At 39.3% G+C, this 17,721-nt stretch overlaps 1 protein-coding gene across 1 annotated transcript in view; it reads right to left on the reverse strand.

Moving 5' to 3' along the window:
- Nucleotides 1-17,721, reverse strand: part of SYNE1 (spectrin repeat containing nuclear envelope protein 1) — a 390,131-nt gene that overhangs the window by 30,167 nt on the left and 342,243 nt on the right. Inside the window, exons 119-120 of the mRNA XM_074333963.1 lie at nt 10,467-10,629; nt 399-586 (exon numbers count right to left, since the gene is read on the reverse strand). Coding sequence (XP_074190064.1) covers nt 399-586; nt 10,467-10,629 — 351 coding nt within the window. The remainder of the gene's footprint in view (nt 1-398; nt 587-10,466; nt 10,630-17,721) is intronic.

The raw sequence follows: 17,721 nt of genomic DNA on the forward strand, positions 1-17,721 counted from the left end.
AAATAATTATGATAATTTTCTAATACATCACTATTTTTGACAGCCTTGAATTTCAAGGGCTTATGGATGAGCCCTTTGATTTATTATTTCATTTTTAACAGAAGTATGTTACTTTTCAACCATCAATTCTATAACATTACCCTTGTTCAGCAAAGGCATATTTTTCTAAATTATATTGAAACTGTTAGGTCAGGCTTAGCTTGCCTTGTTATATTGATGTATTATCTTTATATCTACTTATTTTCCCAACTAAATGTAGATGACAACAAGTTTGGGAAACTAAGGCTATTTTTTGACATTGTGACCAAAAGGAAATTGTGAACCATGCATACTTTGGGAATTTTTTTTTTTCTTTTTGGTCCCTCTTCTCTCCCAACTGTGTGAACATCCTAGCTTACTTGAGCCTTCTTTCCATGGACATAGCACAGATATTCCTCCATCGCCGGTCCAAGTTCCGTGTAGCTTGCTGGATGGAATCACACTCGGCGTCTGTGGCACACGCGTCACAATCATGCAGGAGGACCTCACACAGGTTGAGGACGGAGGCCACGCCAGTGCTGTGTTTCTCTATGTCTCTCTGAAGCTCCTGCGGGGAATGAGACACGCTTTATTCCAATACTTGTATACAGAAGGGAGAAACTGCACCAGTCTTTGTTGACCGACAAATGATTAGGCAAAAACCTCAACAAATATTTCACTTCCTTCCATGCATGAGGTTTCATCAACTTCATTTATGAAATACAGCAAACTCGAAAGCACGAGCAAATGAATCTGGAAATATTTCAGCTATGTGAGCAATGCCAGAATATAAACTGAACAAGTGAAAGAGATGAATTAACTATATTAAGAATACAATTACTGATGGGAAAATAAATTTTGCCCCAGACTCTACTTCACAGTATATCATTTCCATTCCAATCCATCCATCCATCCATCCATCCATCCATCCATCCATCCATCCATCCATCCATCGATCAGTCAATCAATCAAAGGAAGACACGTGCTCCTTGAAAGCTGGCACTGAAGAACTGGGATTTGATCTCCAGAGATCTGAAAACTGTTTTAAATAGTTCATTCCACCATTGTTACAAGATAGGGTGGTTTAAGGGACTTAGGTTCTCTGTTGTGTATGATGGCATAGTTGTCAGCAGCTTCCTCAGTGAGCAATTTTAAATGTAGGACAGAAACAGAAAGATGATGACGATAAACAAGGCATTGAATTTCTCCAGAGCTCTATTAACTGCACAGGATGTAAGTACAAAATGTACATTATTTTTTCTATTGCATTTCAACTCAATTTACTCCAAGTATCTGATTATTAGAAGTAAAGCCTACCAGTATCTTTTTTTTTTTTTTTTGCTTTCCCTATTTACCAAGGTCCTTAACGTATTTTCCTTTACTTTGAAAAACTTCTTCAATTTGCCTAGCTTTCCTCTTGTTCTAATAATTCCTCAACCTATTCAGAGAGCTGGGATTTATATTCTTGTAAGTACGCATATATTCTTCCTCCTATTTTCCCCCTTGATATTATGTTCCAGTGCCATCTATACAAATGTTAGCTTATTGTTGAGTGTAATAACAGTGCTTTTGATTAATTTTTGGAGATTTCATAAACTAGACACAAAAAGATAATTCTATCAAAATATTCTTATTTCACTAAACAGTCCTTTCAAATCTCTTGCATAACCTCTTTCAGGTATGTGAAAGTTATGAAAATTTCTGGTCTAAAAAATATAAAATAAAATATTACAGAAACTGAACTCAATATTTGCTAAAAGATAAAGATGAACACTTCTGTGAATGAGATAACCAAGTAAATTTTAAGTCTTAAAGTGAATCTTGTATAAGGATATACATTTGGAAGAAGTGTTTGGTATATGAACATAATCCATGCATTTAAAAAGGTTATAGTGGGTGGTGAACACACAATGTGAGATATAAATAATGTATTACAGAATTGTACAGCTGAAATCTATGTAACTTTACTAACAATAGTCGCCCCAATACACTTTAATTTAAAGAAAAAATAAAAAAATAAAAATAATTAAAAAAAAAAAGTTATAGTATTTTAATTGAATTTTCCCCAAGTACTCAAAAGTTTTTTCCCAGCTTTACTGACATATAATTGATACAGAACACTGTTAGTTTAAGGTGTACAATGTGATAATTTGACACATGCATATATTGTGAAATGATAACCAGTTTAGTAAACATGCATCACCTCACACTTACAATTTGTGTGTGTGTGTATGTGTGTGTCTGTCTGTTGAGCACTTTTAAGATTTACTCCCTTAGCAACTTTCAAATATATGCCACAGTATTGTTAACTATAGTCACCACGCTGTATCTCACATCTCTAGAACTTATTCATCTTAAAACTGGAAGTTAGTGCCCTTTGAGCACTTTTATCAACCGCCCAGTCCACTACCACCCCCACCTCCACCTCTGGCAACCTCTAATCTATTCTTTGTTCTATGAGGTTTTTTGTTTTTGTTTTCCTTTTTTTTAGATTCCACATCTAAGTGAGACCATACAGTATTACATTTTCTCTGTCTGACATTTCTCTTAGCATAATGAGCTTAAAGTTTATCCATATTGTCAGAAGTGGCAGTATTTCCTTCTTTTTTATGGCTTAAAAACATTCCATTGTCTATCTATCTGTCTGTCTATCTATCTATCTATCTATCTATCTATCTATCTATCTATCTATCTATCTATCTATCTTTCTATCTTTCTATCTATGTATCTATGTATTTATCGCATTTTCTTTCATTTATCCATTAATCGATACTTAGGCTGTTTCCTATTGTAAACAAGGCTGCAATAAACATGGGGGTGGAGATACCTCTTGAAGACTGTGATTTCATTTCCTTAGGATATATACTCAGAAGTGGACTTGCTGGATTATATAATAGTTCTTTGTTTAATTTTTTTGAGGAACCTCCAGAATGTCTTCCATAGTGGATGTATCAATTTACATTCCCATCAACAGTGCACAAGGCTTCCCTTTTCTTCACATCCTTGCCAGTAATTATTATAGCTTTTCCTTTTGATAGTAGCCATTCTCACAAGTGATATCTCATTGTAGTTTTGATTTGCATTTCCACAATTAGTGATATTGAGCATGTTTTCACATACCTGTTGACAATTTGAATATCTTTTTTGGAAAAATGTCTGTTCAGGTCCTTTGCCCATTTTTAATTGGATGTTGATGATGATGACGATGATGATGATGATGATTATATTATTGAGTTGTATGACTTTCTTATTTGTTTTCTATATTAACCTCGATATGTGGTTTGCAAATATTTTCTTCCATTCTGTATGTTGCCTTTTCATTTGGTTGAGCATTATTTTTGTTGTACAGAATCTTTTAGTAGCTTTTTTCAGTTTTAGTCTCACTTTTTAATTTATTTACTTATTTTTGTGGTTGTGCTTTTGGTTTAGTATCTAAAAAAATCATTGACGAGACCAATGTCAAGGAGCTTTTCCCTGTATTTTCTTCTAGGAGTTTTATGGTTTCAGGTCTTACATTTAAGTCTTTAATCCATTTCAAGTTTATTTTTGTGTGTGGTGTAAGATAAGGGTCCAGTTTCATCCTTTTCCATTTGAATATCCAGTTTTCCTAACATTATTTTTGAAGAAATTCTCCTTTCCCCATTGAGTATTCTTGGTTCCTTTGTCAAATATTAGTTGACTTATATGCATGGATTTATTTCTTGGCTTTTGATTCTGTTCCATTGGTGTACCTGTCTGGCTTTATGCCAGTATCATACTGTTTTGATTACTATAGCTTTGCAATATAGTTTAAAATCAGGCTTTATTTTTCTTTCTCAGGATTGCTGCAGATATTTGGGGTCTTTTGTGGTTCCAAACAAATATTAGTATTATTTGTTCTATTTCTGTAAAAAGTGCCCTTGGAATCTTGATAGGGGTTGCACTAAATCTCTGGATGGCTTTGGTTACATGCACATTTTAACAATATTAATTCTTCCAATCCATGAACATGAGATTTCTTTCCATTTATTTGTGTCTTCTGCAATGTCTTTTCCTCAGTATCTTAAAGTTTTCAGTGTACAGCTCTTTCACTTCCTTGGTTAAATTTATTTCTAAGTATTTTATTGTTTTTGATGCTATTGTAAATGGGATTGTTTTCTTTGTTTCTTTTTCAGATAATTCATTGTTAGTCTATAGAAATGCAACTGATTTTTGTACAGTGAATTTGTATCTTACTTTACTGAATTTGTTTATTAGTTTTCACAGTTTTTTGGTGGAGACTTTAGGATTTTATACATATAAGCTCATGTCATCTGAAAACAGAGACAATTTCACATCTTTCTGATTTAGATGCCATTCATTTCTTTTTCTTACTTGATTTTTCTGGCTAGGACTCCCAGTACCACATTTAATAGGATTGGTGAGAGTGGGTACACTTATCTTGTTTTTAATCTTAGAGAAAAAAATTTCAAACTTTCACCATTGAGTGTGATGTTACCTGTGAACTTGTCATATTTGTTCTTTATTATGTTGAGGTATATTCCTTCTATACCTAAGTTGTGGGGGTTTTTGTCATTTAAATTTTGTCAAATGCTTTTCTGTATCCATTGATATGATCATATGATTTTTATCTTTCATTCTAGTAATGTGATGTATCACATTAATTGACTTGATATATTGAACCATTCTTGTATCCCAGGGATGAATCTAACTTGACCATGGTGTATGATCCTTTTAATGTGATGTTAAATTTGGTTTGCTAGTACTTTGTTGAGGATTATTGCATGTATATTCATTAGGGATATTAGCCTATATTTTTCTTGTGTTATCCTTATCTCTCTGTGGTATCAGGGTAATTCTAGTCTGATAAAATGAGTTTAAGAGTGTTTCCTTCTCCTTAATTTTTTTTTTCTTTTTTTAAGAATGTGAAGGATTGGCTTTAACTGTTTGGTAAATTTTACCTGTGAAAACATCTGGTCTTGAATATTTTTGGGGGGGTGTGGAGGGATGAGAGCTTTTTGATTACTGACTCAACCTCTTTATTCATTATTGATCTCTTCAGATTTTCTATTTCTTCATAATTCAGTCTTGGTAGGTTGTATGTTTTTAGGAATTTATCCATTTCTTTTAGGTTGCCCAATTTGTTGGCATATAATTGTTCACTGCAGTCTCTTATAATCCTTTGTATTTCTTGTAATGTCTCCACTTTCTTTTATAATTTTTATTCATTTGGAACCTATCTCTTTTTTTTATGGTTAGTTTAGCTAAATGTTTGCCAATTTTGTTTACCATTTCAAAGAACCACTCAGTTTTGTGAATCTTTTCTACTGTTCTCCTATTCTCTATTTCATTTATTTCTGTTCTAATTTTTATTATTTCCTTCCTTCTGCCAACTTTGGGCTTAGTTTTTCCATCTTTTTCTAGTTTCTGAAGGTGTAAAGTTAAGTTGTTTACGTAACTTTACGTAAATGCCTTAACGTAGGCATTTATTGCCATAAACTACTCTTCTAGAACTGCTTTTGCTGCATCCTGTAAGTTTTGATGCATTGTAGTTCCTTTTCTGTTTGTCTAAAGATATTTTTTCATTTCCCTTTGATTTCTTCTTTGACCCATTGGTTGTTCATAAGTGTGTTGTTTAATCTCCAAGTATTTGTAAATTTTCCATCTTTCTTCCTATTATTGATTTCTACATTCATATCATTGTGGTTAGAAAAGATACTTGATATAATTTCTACTTTCTTGAATTTGTTGAGACTTACTGAGTGGCCTAACATATAATCTATCCTGGAAAAGGTTCCGTGTTGTGAGGTGGGGATGTGGTGTCACTGTTGGGCTCTGCAATCACCTCTGGTTGGGCAAAGTCACAGGCAGTATTCCTTGGCAGGGCAGTGCCACTGGTTGGACTCTGTGACTGAGCAGGGCTACAGATGGGTGGGGTCTTAGGTTGTGCTCCTAGACCAGATAATACTGCTGGCTGGACTCTGTTCGGGTGGGCCACAGGCAGGCTTTGCAGTTGGACGGGACATCAGGCTGTGCTCTGTGAGCATGCAGGGCTACAGGCTGTGCCCTGGATTTGATGAGGCTATAATCTGGGCTTCACCATCAGGTAGGCCACTGGCTGTGTTCCCCTGTTGGGCAAGGTTTCTGGCCAGGCTCTCTGGTCAAGAGGGTCCTCTAGCTGTAGTAGGTGGGGCTAGAGATTGTGCTTCATGGTCAACCTGGGTCACTGTCCAGGCTTTCTTGTCAGGTGGGACTGTAGGCTATGCTAGGTGATTGGGCAGGGCCACTGGCTGGGCTCCATGACTGGGCAAGGTTGCAGACTGTGTTCAGTAATCAGACGAGGTCCTAGGTTGGACTCCACTGTTGAATGGGGTTGTAGGCTGGGCTCCATGGCTGGGTGGGCTTGCAGCTTGGGCTCTGAGGCTGCCCAGGGTCACTGTTCAGGCTCCCTGGGGCCAGAGGCTATGCTCAACAGTCAAGAAGACTGCTGGCTTGGGTCCCTGCCCAAGAAGGGCTACTGAATGGACTCCACGGCTGCCCTGGTTCTCTGGCTGGGCTTCCCAGTGGGGCCGGATAGAAGCTATGCTCAGCTGTTGGGCAGGGCTGGGAATTGATTTCCCTGCCCAGGCAAGGTGGCAGGAAGGACTCCGAGGCCAGTATGGCCTGCTGTCTGTTGTCTGCAGACCCAAATCAGGCAGAACTGCCAACTGAGCTCTGAGGCCAACTGGGGTCACTGGCTGGGCTCTGCTGATAGGCAGAGAGGCTGGCTGGGATCCCTGCTTGGGTGTAGCTGCAAGCAGGAATGCAGTCTGCCAAGATCTGAGTGCTGGCTGCATAAGCCCCACCCCTCATCTCCATTTCTAGCTGATCCCCAGTGGTTGAGCCCCACAGATTCCCTAGTGATCCCTATCAGGTGAGACCCAAGTGAGCCTCCTGGGAAATGTCCCACAATGCTGGGGAAGCTGGATGACCACCTTGGGCTCTCTTTTCCCATTGGAAAAACCACAGGTCCAAGGAGCCCTCTCTGTGCAATGCTGTTGGTACAATGTTGTACCAGCTGGAGGAGGGCAATGTGGTCAGCGTGCATCCACTCCTGTTACCCTTCTAATTCTACCCTCCTGGTCTCTGTGGTCCAGGGCAATGCTTTAGTTACACTCCCGGATTCGGGGATTTTCACAATGGTGTGTCTTCTTTATGGATAGTTGCTTGTTGGTCTTCTTGTGAGGGGGACTTAAGTTAAAAACAACCTCTGCTGCCATCTTGGTGACATCACTCCTCCATATACTTTTAATTCTATCTCGGGGCAGAGGGCCTGTGAGGAGACAGTGTGAGAACCAGTGCTGGGTATGAAAACCAGGACGGTACTTGATGGACGGCTGAAGGTGCAGCGTGGACAACTCTGAGAGTTAAAAAATCCCAGGGGACCCAGTCATGGGGGTGAGGGGCACAGTTTTGTGAGATTTACCTCCAGAAGCTTGACCAAGTTCTCACAGTAAATATTGGAGAAAAATCCCCTTTTGCTTCTGCTCAAAAGTTTTTGGTAAAATCAAGATGTGAAATAAAGCTTGAGGGGTTTTATAATTCTATATAAGTGCCCTGCTACGGATAAAGATTTTAGTCTTAGCTTTAACCTCCATTGGTAATTGTCTTGAATTGTCACATAGTGTCTCTGTATTTATTCTTCTTCAGCTATAACATGGAGAAATTTGACAAAATGTTCTCTGAAGCCATGCCAAGTCTATATATAGTTCTGCCTAATTAAGTCTATAATAATTAAGTACATTGGCAAGAGAAACATTCAGAAATTTCACATAGGGAAATGGAAGGAAATGCATTTCTTTTCAATTTAACCTGTCTGTTCAAATATGTTTGTCAGAATTTTCCCCCTTTAGAGACAGATTATTTTTTGGCTGTCTTTTACAACATGTATCCCAAATGCTACAATTTTTACAGCATCATGGTCAAACATTTTCCACAAAGGAAAATGTAGTAAATATGGTTTGATTAAAATAAAATGTAGCACTTTGTGCTAGGTGCTGCGTTAAGCGTTTTCTTGTTAATTTTCACAAACACTATGAGCCATAAACTCTGATTCTGTATGTAAGGGATTCTTATATATTCTATACATAGGAATTTGGGGGTTAAAATAGTTCAATTACTTTGCCCTGGGTCATGTAGAAAAATGGCGAAGCCAGGATTAAACCCCAGAAGTTTTACTTTTAACCACTGGTATACGGTTTACTTTTAAACTTTAATTTAAAATGTAATTAAAAGGCAATGTGAACATATATTAATATATTTAAAAGTCAAAACTACTATGAAGCTTTCAACAAGTAGTGCCCTGAAACAACCATTTCCATTTCTTATAGCTCTGTTCTCTGGTTTTCACTTCTATACTATTTCTAAGTAACATGTTTCTGTTGTTGCTATCTCTTGATTTCTAAATTTTAGACATCTTTTATGTTACTACTTTTATATGACTACTTTGATCATTTCTTCCTCTCCATTTTCTTTATTCTTCCTGGAAGGACTTCTAAGGAATAACTGAATTGGATTGTGACGCTCCTGCATAAATCTTGGCTGCAGCATAAACCTGGCTAGTGACACCACGGGAGCTGGTGCAGGGTCGTGGGAGTCGCACCCTTTCATACAGAGCCTTTCACTTAATCTCTCTATTTTTAATATAATGGCTCAACCCTCGATGGTGTCCTTTGTTAAACAACCCCCAAGCTCTATTTCATGCACTGGAAGGTATTTCTAATTCTGCTAGGACTCCTGGAGAACCAAAAAGTTTTATGTTGCTCTAGGATTTAGTCTTGATCCCTGACCCCAAAATTTTGCAAAAAGAAACTTATTTTGAAAAAAAGGTACAAAGTCCCTCTGGTCTGCTGGTCTGCCTGCTTTAGAGACTAATCCTCTGGTCTTCTTCTGGAGAAAACAAAGCAGAGTTGTTTGACTAGCTGGGCTTAGAGGGGTGGCTCTGCAGTGTAACCGCTCCTTATGCAAACTTCCAAGCAATCTTCCATTTTAAAGCCCCACAGACTTGATATCTCCACTTCCTGAGCCACGTTGTGGCATGAGTCAGCTTTCTCCATCCTCCGTCTGCTAACACCATCACTGTTCATCTATCCACTTTCTGTCTTCCAAAATTCTGTTGGATGTCTGTCATCACCATCATCTTGTCTCCTGTTCTCTTTGCTCCTGTTGTGAATTTTGACCTTTTCTTCACCTTTGGTATTATTTGTATTGGGGTTTTAGTAGTGGGTGGGGCTATAAATGCAAATGATCAATTTGCCATGTTTAAGTAGACACTGTTTTGATTGTCTTACATTCACTAAATTACAATATGGGCCATTAGATTTTACCTCTTCTCAGATGTAGATATCATTACCATGTTCTCCAGGAGAATTTGGGAAACTGGAGGCCAACCAGGACCCCACAGTTCAATATCAGAATTCAGATATCAGAGAGTCCATCAGTGTGTTTTAATCTTACAAAATTTAAAAAATATCCTGCTAACAATTTTTTAAAAAAAAAGAAATGCTAATTTAAATATCAAAGTAAACCCAACACCCCAAAAATGTATTTAATACTTATTGCCATTGGTTTAAATGTTTGTAAAAGAAAGTAAGTATAGGAACTTTTTTCATAGGATTGCAGAAACAGGTCTGTTTATATTTTTTGAAACATTTTTTAAGTAAAGCAACTTGGCTATCATGGCTTAAATATAATGAAAGTCACCAGAGTGTGGAGAGAATTTTCAAGGGCAATTGAAAGGCATGCAGTAGCAGTACCTCTCCAGGGGATTTATGGTGTTTAGTACTGACAACTGGAGTCTGCTATGTTTAGTAAAAATAAGCAAGGGGAGTGGGAGGTGAAAATCCCCTCTGTGTGCATTTTTGAGGGCCACCCTCTTTCGCTTTGTTGGGTTGTGTATTGTGTGCCAGTGCAACGTGCTGTCTTTGCTACGCACATGAAGGTGAAATTACAGTGTGGGGTCTGCAGGGGATGCAACCTCCTTGCAAAACACAATTATTTGAGACTCTAAAATCTCTAAGTATGCACTGTAATCTTTCTCCAAACACTACTAAATGCAGGGGTTGGGGAGGCTGTTTTCTAAGTCTATGGTAGTGGGCTAGTGATCCACAAATAAGTAAACAAAACTGTCAGCCAGTTTTAGGTACATCATTGCAGCCCAACCTCGCCTACCAGCTTAAGATGGTTTCTTGGTGGACCAACAACATTCACCCTAAGATGGCCTGTCTTCTTAAGAGTCAGCTCTGCGGTGACCGGGAACCCATTTACCCAAAACGTCTCGCCCGCCAAGGCCTCCCTTTGCCTCTAAACCTGCCTAGCGTCCTCCTGATTTTCCACCACAACCCACCATCTCACACCCACCCCTCTATCCCAGCCAGCAGGACAGACAGTCAGGAGGCTTTTCTCCCTTCTTCAACTGTTCTGAGCATTACCTGCTGCTCGTTCAGCTTTCTCTGTATTTCTTCTGAGTCACAGGAGTCGTACACTATCGGCTTGGCCAGCTCTGACTCGATGTGAGCCAGCCACGTCCTCAGGCCGCTCATGTTCTTATCCAGCTGCTGCACAGCGACCAGTGTCTCCTTCAGCTTCTTCACCCTGTGGGCAGAGGGGAGACATCAACTTCAATGCGGGGCCCCACTCACATTTCCCTCCTGAGCAGAGGCGAGCGCTGGGTCTCAACCCAAAGTGCCCAAAGCCAAGGTGCATCCTGGCTCAGCCACCTCCTGGCTGGGTGACTTTGGGCAGTGGCACGACCTTCCTGTGTCTCTGTTTCCTCGCTATGGAATGGAGATGAGTAGGAGGATGAGTGAGACTTAAGAGTCAAGTGATGCAGGGTACATGGGAAATAGTCCATACATATCAGATCCGGTTATACTCAACACAGCTGTAATCAGATAACTGGGACAGAAACCTCATACTAACTACACTGCCAGGAAGAGTACCTGGGAGAAAAAATGAACATTTCCTATGATTTGTCCCCCAACAGATAATAAATCCACAGTTTTGATCATTTCAGCCCCAGTGGGACATATTTCAGCACCCCTGTGGCAGAAACTCAGTCCAAAGGAGAAAGCTCACTTAAGGTAATCTATCAGGGAGTGATCACTGCACTTCACAACCTGAGTTTTACCAAAGCCAGTTAACAGGAAAGGTAACTGAGGACCTGTTAGAGTGTAAGGCCAAGGGCAGACGTAAGGCAGATCATTACCCACTCCTCTACTTGTTTCAGTCCATTATTTACTACATAGCATGCTTAAAAAATGTTTTCTTATTCTTTCCAGGAAGGTGTACAAACCCATTTGTTTAAGACTGCTATTTATGTAACAATCGTGTGTAATAACCTTATGTATAAGAACCTTATGTGTAATAACCTTATGTGTAAGATGCTGGGCAGACAAAATAAGCAAGACTTGTTTTCCTAATGAAACATCCAGTCTAACTGGAAATCTGGACTTACAAAAAATGAAATGTAACACAGTGTCGTAAGAACTAAAGAAACGAATCAAATCTCTGACTAATAAATAAGGAGTGGTCAATTCTCTGGCCATCACTCAGGTAATCATTCATTCATCCGTTCACCATTGTTCACGTCTTTATTCCTTCTACAAACATTTATGGCGCTAGGCAGTCATGGTGCTAGATGATGGAAATACAGTCACGACAACAGTTTCACCCTGGACACTGAGGGAGTTTAGGCTCTCATGAAGCAGGGCAAGTGAAGAAATAACATTTGTGCTGCATCTTGAAAGCTGGATAAAAGCCAAGCAGAATATTTCTGGACTAGCAAACATAAAGAAGAAAAGCAGAGATTCTGAAAGCAAAGTGTTGTAATGCCAAGGAGATTGGGGATGGAGAGGACGGGGAAGAGGAGCAGAAGGGAGATGAAGAAGAGACAAGACTGATGGGCAGACGAGTAAGATTATAAAGATCCTGTAGGGACACAATAATGGGTTTGGATGCAGTTTTAAAGATAAAGAGGAATGTTGCTAAGATTTATTAGCAAAGGAGTAATAAGATCAGTTCTGATTTTGAGGATGTAAGTCTGAAGTGAGGCTGTTGTGAGAGCCCACTAAAGAAGCAAACACAACAGTCCCAACAGCTTCCGTGAAAGCCTACACTTGGGGAACAGTGTGAATAGAGGCGAGGACTGGGTTGCTAAATTCACGAATTGGCATGACGTGAGGCAGAGGAGTTAACATGATGCTTTCCAGCTGGGTGGCTAGATGGATGTGGCCGCCTCCTGAGCTGAGGAGTGAGTCCTTGGGATTCATGGTGCATTACGTTTGGGATACAATGAGTCGGAAGGGTCAGGTAACATGTATGGGAATGTAGTTCTTAGGTCCAGAGGAGAGGACAGAGTCGATTGCATTGGTTTAGGTCCTGTTGGCATAGAGTTGAAACCCTGTGAAAGGGTATGGACCACGAAGAGTGAATTTTAAAAGGCTCGTTAAAGAAGGAGGTATCACAGATGACGAAAAGCTAATCAGGAAGGAAAGAGGTGAACCATGAAACTAAAAGGCAGGAGAAGTTTCAAGAAGGAAACTTGGTTCGGTGATAAGATTGTACATTGTTTAAGGGTACAAACTTACAACAAGTATTACATAATCTGTAAAGATCTAATACACAGTGTAATAAATACAGCCAAGCATATTGTGCCATAATTATGTGACATGATAGATATCACTACAATGGCAATCATATTACAAAATACAAATGTATCAAAGTAGCATGCTGTATACCTTAAATTTGCACAGTGTCATATGTCAAATATATTCAAAGAAAAAACAAGAAGTATTGGTCAAAGTGTGAGCCAAATGCCTCCTCTATCAGGTTCGTCTGGCTTGGCTCTTACAAACGTAGATTCCTAGATCCCAACCCAGACCTACTGAGTCAGAAACTCTGTGCTTGTGGCCAGGGGATTTGCATTTTTAACAAGTAGTTCATCAAGAGCTGTGGAAACAGAAAATAGATTGCATTTGGGTTGAGAAATATACTTAGGGTAAGGGAGTGTTGTTACTTATTTCAAGAAAGTAGGCAGTGAAGGTTGCATAAATATGGTATGGATCCTGTAGAAGGATCTGGTTACCACAAGACATTGATTTGTTTTGTTTAATATGGTTTAATATTTGGAATAGTTTTAGAATGTTTTTAGGCAGAAAATAAGGAATCATGAAGAAGATGCCAAAGACAGAAGAAAAGGAGGAGAGAAATTACAGACAAATACAGATAATGGAAAAAGGAGGCAGAGGAGACAGTGAAAGGCACAGGGCAGGGATAGATACACAGTTTTGAAAGGTGTTTCTTTCCCAAGTGAGGGCAGGGCGCGAGCAGGAGTTTGGGAGGGTCACACAGTATCTCTCAACTCTATTATTATCAAGAAATAGCGGGACAATCCCATTATCGGACTCCTGGTGAGGGCCTGTCATGGCTGCGTTTGCACAGATGGCTCCAGAATGAAAGGTGGTGGGGATGATATGCACACGGTCAATGCTTTCTAGTACAGCCCTTATTTAACATACAGTTTTGCTTTCAGACCACACGTGCTGCCTTTTGGCTCAGGATATGTGGTCACCTTACTGACACTGCTCATAATGTAGCTGCACAGCAGATAAGCACAATACTCCAATCTCTGAGGCGTTAACTTAGTTCAATTACACGGGTACCTGCTTTAAAAAAAAAATGTCAAGAGCAACATGACTTAAAATTCTGGGGAGGTGATATATTTGAAGGCAGAGATCTGCAATAGAAAGTTCTCGAAGACTGACAACTTGCACGCAGCGTCATCAAGCAGTTCTCAAGTCTACTACTTTCAAAGAGGAAAGAGGTGAGTCTCCAGCGACATAGGACTGTCACAGGGTCACATGCCAACTGCTCACCCTCTTCCCGCCTCCCCCCACACTCCTCCCCAGCTGACTGATGGGCTTCTGTGGTCAACAGCCACTGCTGTGAACAAAATGCCTCATAGCCAAAGCATTTTGAGCATTTTTATGTATGTTTAATTGCAGAAGACTGATATCACCACATCTATTGCAGTTTCTATAAATCAATGCTTCTCTCTCACTTGAGAGACAGAAATCTAGTCAGAACACAGTCACTTTCCCTCTTTGTCATACAAATGCTTTTAAAAGGATTTCCAGTATGGTCAGTTTTTAATAATGCCTATAGTTCATTAATAATAATAATAGTAGTACCTATATTTGACTAATGTTTCAGTACGTAAAGGATCCATTACCTTCTTGTTTTAAAAAAAATGTGTACTTAAAAATTATGTTTGTATTCCACAACGTAGTCCATTGATCAGGGAATGGAAAGCATGTGCTGCCATATGTTTATCATGAGTCATAATTCCTTTCAAGATAAGACTTCGCTAATCAGTTTCATAAATATAACTTGTACCCTGTCCCCAGGGCATTTCAAGGTATTGGCCTTGAACCATAATGCCAAGAACTTTGCCATACAATCCATTCACCTTTCTCTTGTATATGACAGTACTGACATTTGAGCGTCAGTCAGTGAACGATAGGTAGAGAATGGCTACTGGGTGCCAAGCTCAGAGTGCACATCCCACCAATGACCAGAGCGTGGGCTCGGCGTTTAACATGGTCCTGGCCATCCTGCTTCAGTGGGCCCCAGTCTACACCCTGTAAACCCACTGGACCAGGACCGAAGAATGGCTCATTGCGCTGGGATGTGTGTCCCGGTTCTACCCCAGTCAGAATGTCCTCTAGGGAACCTCTTCCATGTGACCCGCTTCCTGTCTCCAGATTTGGTGAGATCTGAGTGTGGACTATCCTTTGGGATGGGGTTTTATAGCAGCCTCATAATGTCATCAGGGTTTTGTTTAAAGCCAGAGGCTGGATGAGTACCTCAATGCTTGCTTCCTCCTTACCCTTATTTGAACTCTCTTGTATTATTAATGCACAATTTCCTCTCCCCCATGGCAAGTTCCTTGGAAAGCTGGCACCATGAATTTCCATTTTTGGGTTTCCTTTTCCCCTGCCATACTAAGTAAGCCTTGCACAAAGTTGAGCACTATTGAAATGCCTTTTAAACATTAATAGTTAGTATTCCAAGTAAAGTATTTTTACTCAGTTAACATAATTTAATTTATCTTAAAATTTATTTGGTATCAGTTAGTTGGTATTAAATGTATCCTTAAATTTTCCTCCAGGTCCAACATCTGCAAATGGTCTATTTGTCAAGTGCTAAAATTCATTTATTTTTCTTGGTTCAAAATTTACTCACAAAAATCACCAAAGGACCCCAGGCACAAAGGGATGTGAGTAAACACTGTTCCATTGGATACTGTCTACACTAGCCAAATAATCTGCAGGGCTAGTTATTTGGTCTAGTATTGAATGAGCTCCAACAGTCAGAGCAGTCAGTGTGCAATGTGTCAAGGGCATCGTGACATGGAAATACTTGTTCATATATCCATCAGCAACAGGTTCCTCTTTCAAATATGTAAATCTTAGTAAAGCCAATGGGGTGAACGTTTCAGTGTTTCTCTTTTCTCATTTTTTTTAAAAAAGTGTATTTGACGGCAAATACATGTGTGTGTGTGTTGGGGTAGGGGGAGCAGATGTGAGCTGAGGGAAGCGGTTAGGAAAGCCTCCATACATCGCCTCTGAGATTTTTTAACTTAATATTTTCAGGACAAGGAGTATTTTTTTTTAACAGAAATGTTCCGTATTTTTCTCATTACTTCTTTAAAAGAAATCCTTGGATAAAGTGTCACAATATTTTTATTTATCTATCATTATAAGAACTTTGAGCAACACTCCTTTTGGTAGCATCCAGAATTATAATTCAAAATAGATGTTTACAGGAATCACAAGGCTGGGTAAGTCTAGCAAGCCGGTTAAACCTGTAAGTCTCTGCAGCTGATGGTTCTCCTTACAGCCCAACATGCGTTATAGGCACTGACCTTTCGGGGGAAGGACTCTACTACTAAATCCAGTCATCCAGCTTCTTAATTCTTAACATTGTCACATGAATATATACATATACACATACATATTATGTATAATATATATCATATACACATATATTATCTATGTATCTATGTATCTATGTATCTATTTATCTATCTATGTATCTATGTATCTATCTATCATTACCTTCCTTCTAACTAATTTAGTAGATCCAGAAAACCAAAACAAACAAACAAAAATTACATTCTAAATAAATAGAACCAAAAGTACCATCAGTAAATTCGATTTGTTAGCAGAAATTTATTTGGGGGGAGATGTTATAGCACAAGAAACATAGTTTAAAAAAAGAAAATTCTTGAAACAATATTATTCTAACTAGAAAAAAATCATGAAATAAACATTTGCATAATGCACTAAGTTACTACTTTAGACATAAACTTCTACACTTTGGATATATGTTTTAAAATCTTTATACTAGTCAGTGACCAACACTTACTGACAAATCTAAACAGAAACAACTTTCTCTCACACACAAAACCGTCTCGTTCCTTCAAACATGAGTCGATTTTTATTTAATAAAAGAAAAGCTTTCAGTTACAAAGTTGTGAACTGGCTAAGGCTGAATTTCAATCTCATCAGGAGCCCATCCTTTAAATAGCAGTGATGGACTCACTGGATCTTTTTACTGGATCTTTTTCTGAATCTCCTTCCTGTGTCTCAGGCTCTCTACTGTAGCCATACCCCTTGGATGACGCGTACAGTCTAGAGACAACTGGAACACCAAGCCATAACCAAGTCCATTAACCTTTTCATCCAGCTCCACATGCCCAGTAGGGGGACAAGAAAACAAACCAACAAATAACTCTTAGGAGTCCACGGCCAACAATGTCCTAACCCCAATCATCTCCACTTAACATTGGCAGAAACAATTATGGAGTAAAGCTCCAGCATCCACCCTATAAGCCCCACGTAACATGAAAGCTATGCACAACGGAAGAAACTCAAGGAGATGCCTGCCTTGTGACATCGCAGTTACAATCTGGAAGATCTGCGTCCACACAGCCGTCCTCTGCCATCCTCAAAGCACAAAGATTTTCCGCCACCACCATGAAGTTTTCCACTTGCAAAAATTAGGCCTGCAGAGCAAAAGGCTAAATCCTGCGTGGGGATGAAAGTTTCCCCTTGTCTGTATATGGAAGTATGAAATTGCTCACTCTAGACAAATGTTGGTTAGTCTCTGCCTGATAATACGACACTGAGCAGTGACAAGTGGTCATGTTTCTAAATAAAACCTACATTCATTAACATGTGCCAGGCTTGATCTCCTGGAATGCAGGCCCTGCATGTAAGAAGGGGAAGAGGCTCTGGGTAATCTGCAAGGAGGGAGAGGCTCCAGGTCTAAAGAAAGAAGGAAATCAAAAATAAGACGGGCTGCAGACTCTCCGTCGCTCTGGAAGGACAGTCTACTTTTCTTGTGGGCTATTTGTTAACTGGGACAGGATATTTGAAAATGATAAATCACCCAAATGCAAACAACCAGAACCTTCACAAGTACAGCCAACTGCAGTAGCAAAAAGGAGCAACTTGTTTTTTTCTTCAGTTTCATATCCCAGCTAAGTGGTGTAAGTAGGAGTCTTAGGGGTGGTCTGGGAAGGTGGGATGGAAAAGATACTCTGTGGGAAAGTGCTTGGCCTTTACCTTTGAATAGACTATTTGAGCATGAAAAATAATGAAGAAGTGTTATTCTCCCCTT

Source organism: Rhinolophus sinicus, linkage group LG05, assembly GCF_036562045.2.
Source record: "Rhinolophus sinicus isolate RSC01 linkage group LG05, ASM3656204v1, whole genome shotgun sequence".
Lineage (NCBI taxonomy): Eukaryota > Metazoa > Chordata > Mammalia > Chiroptera > Rhinolophidae > Rhinolophus > Rhinolophus sinicus.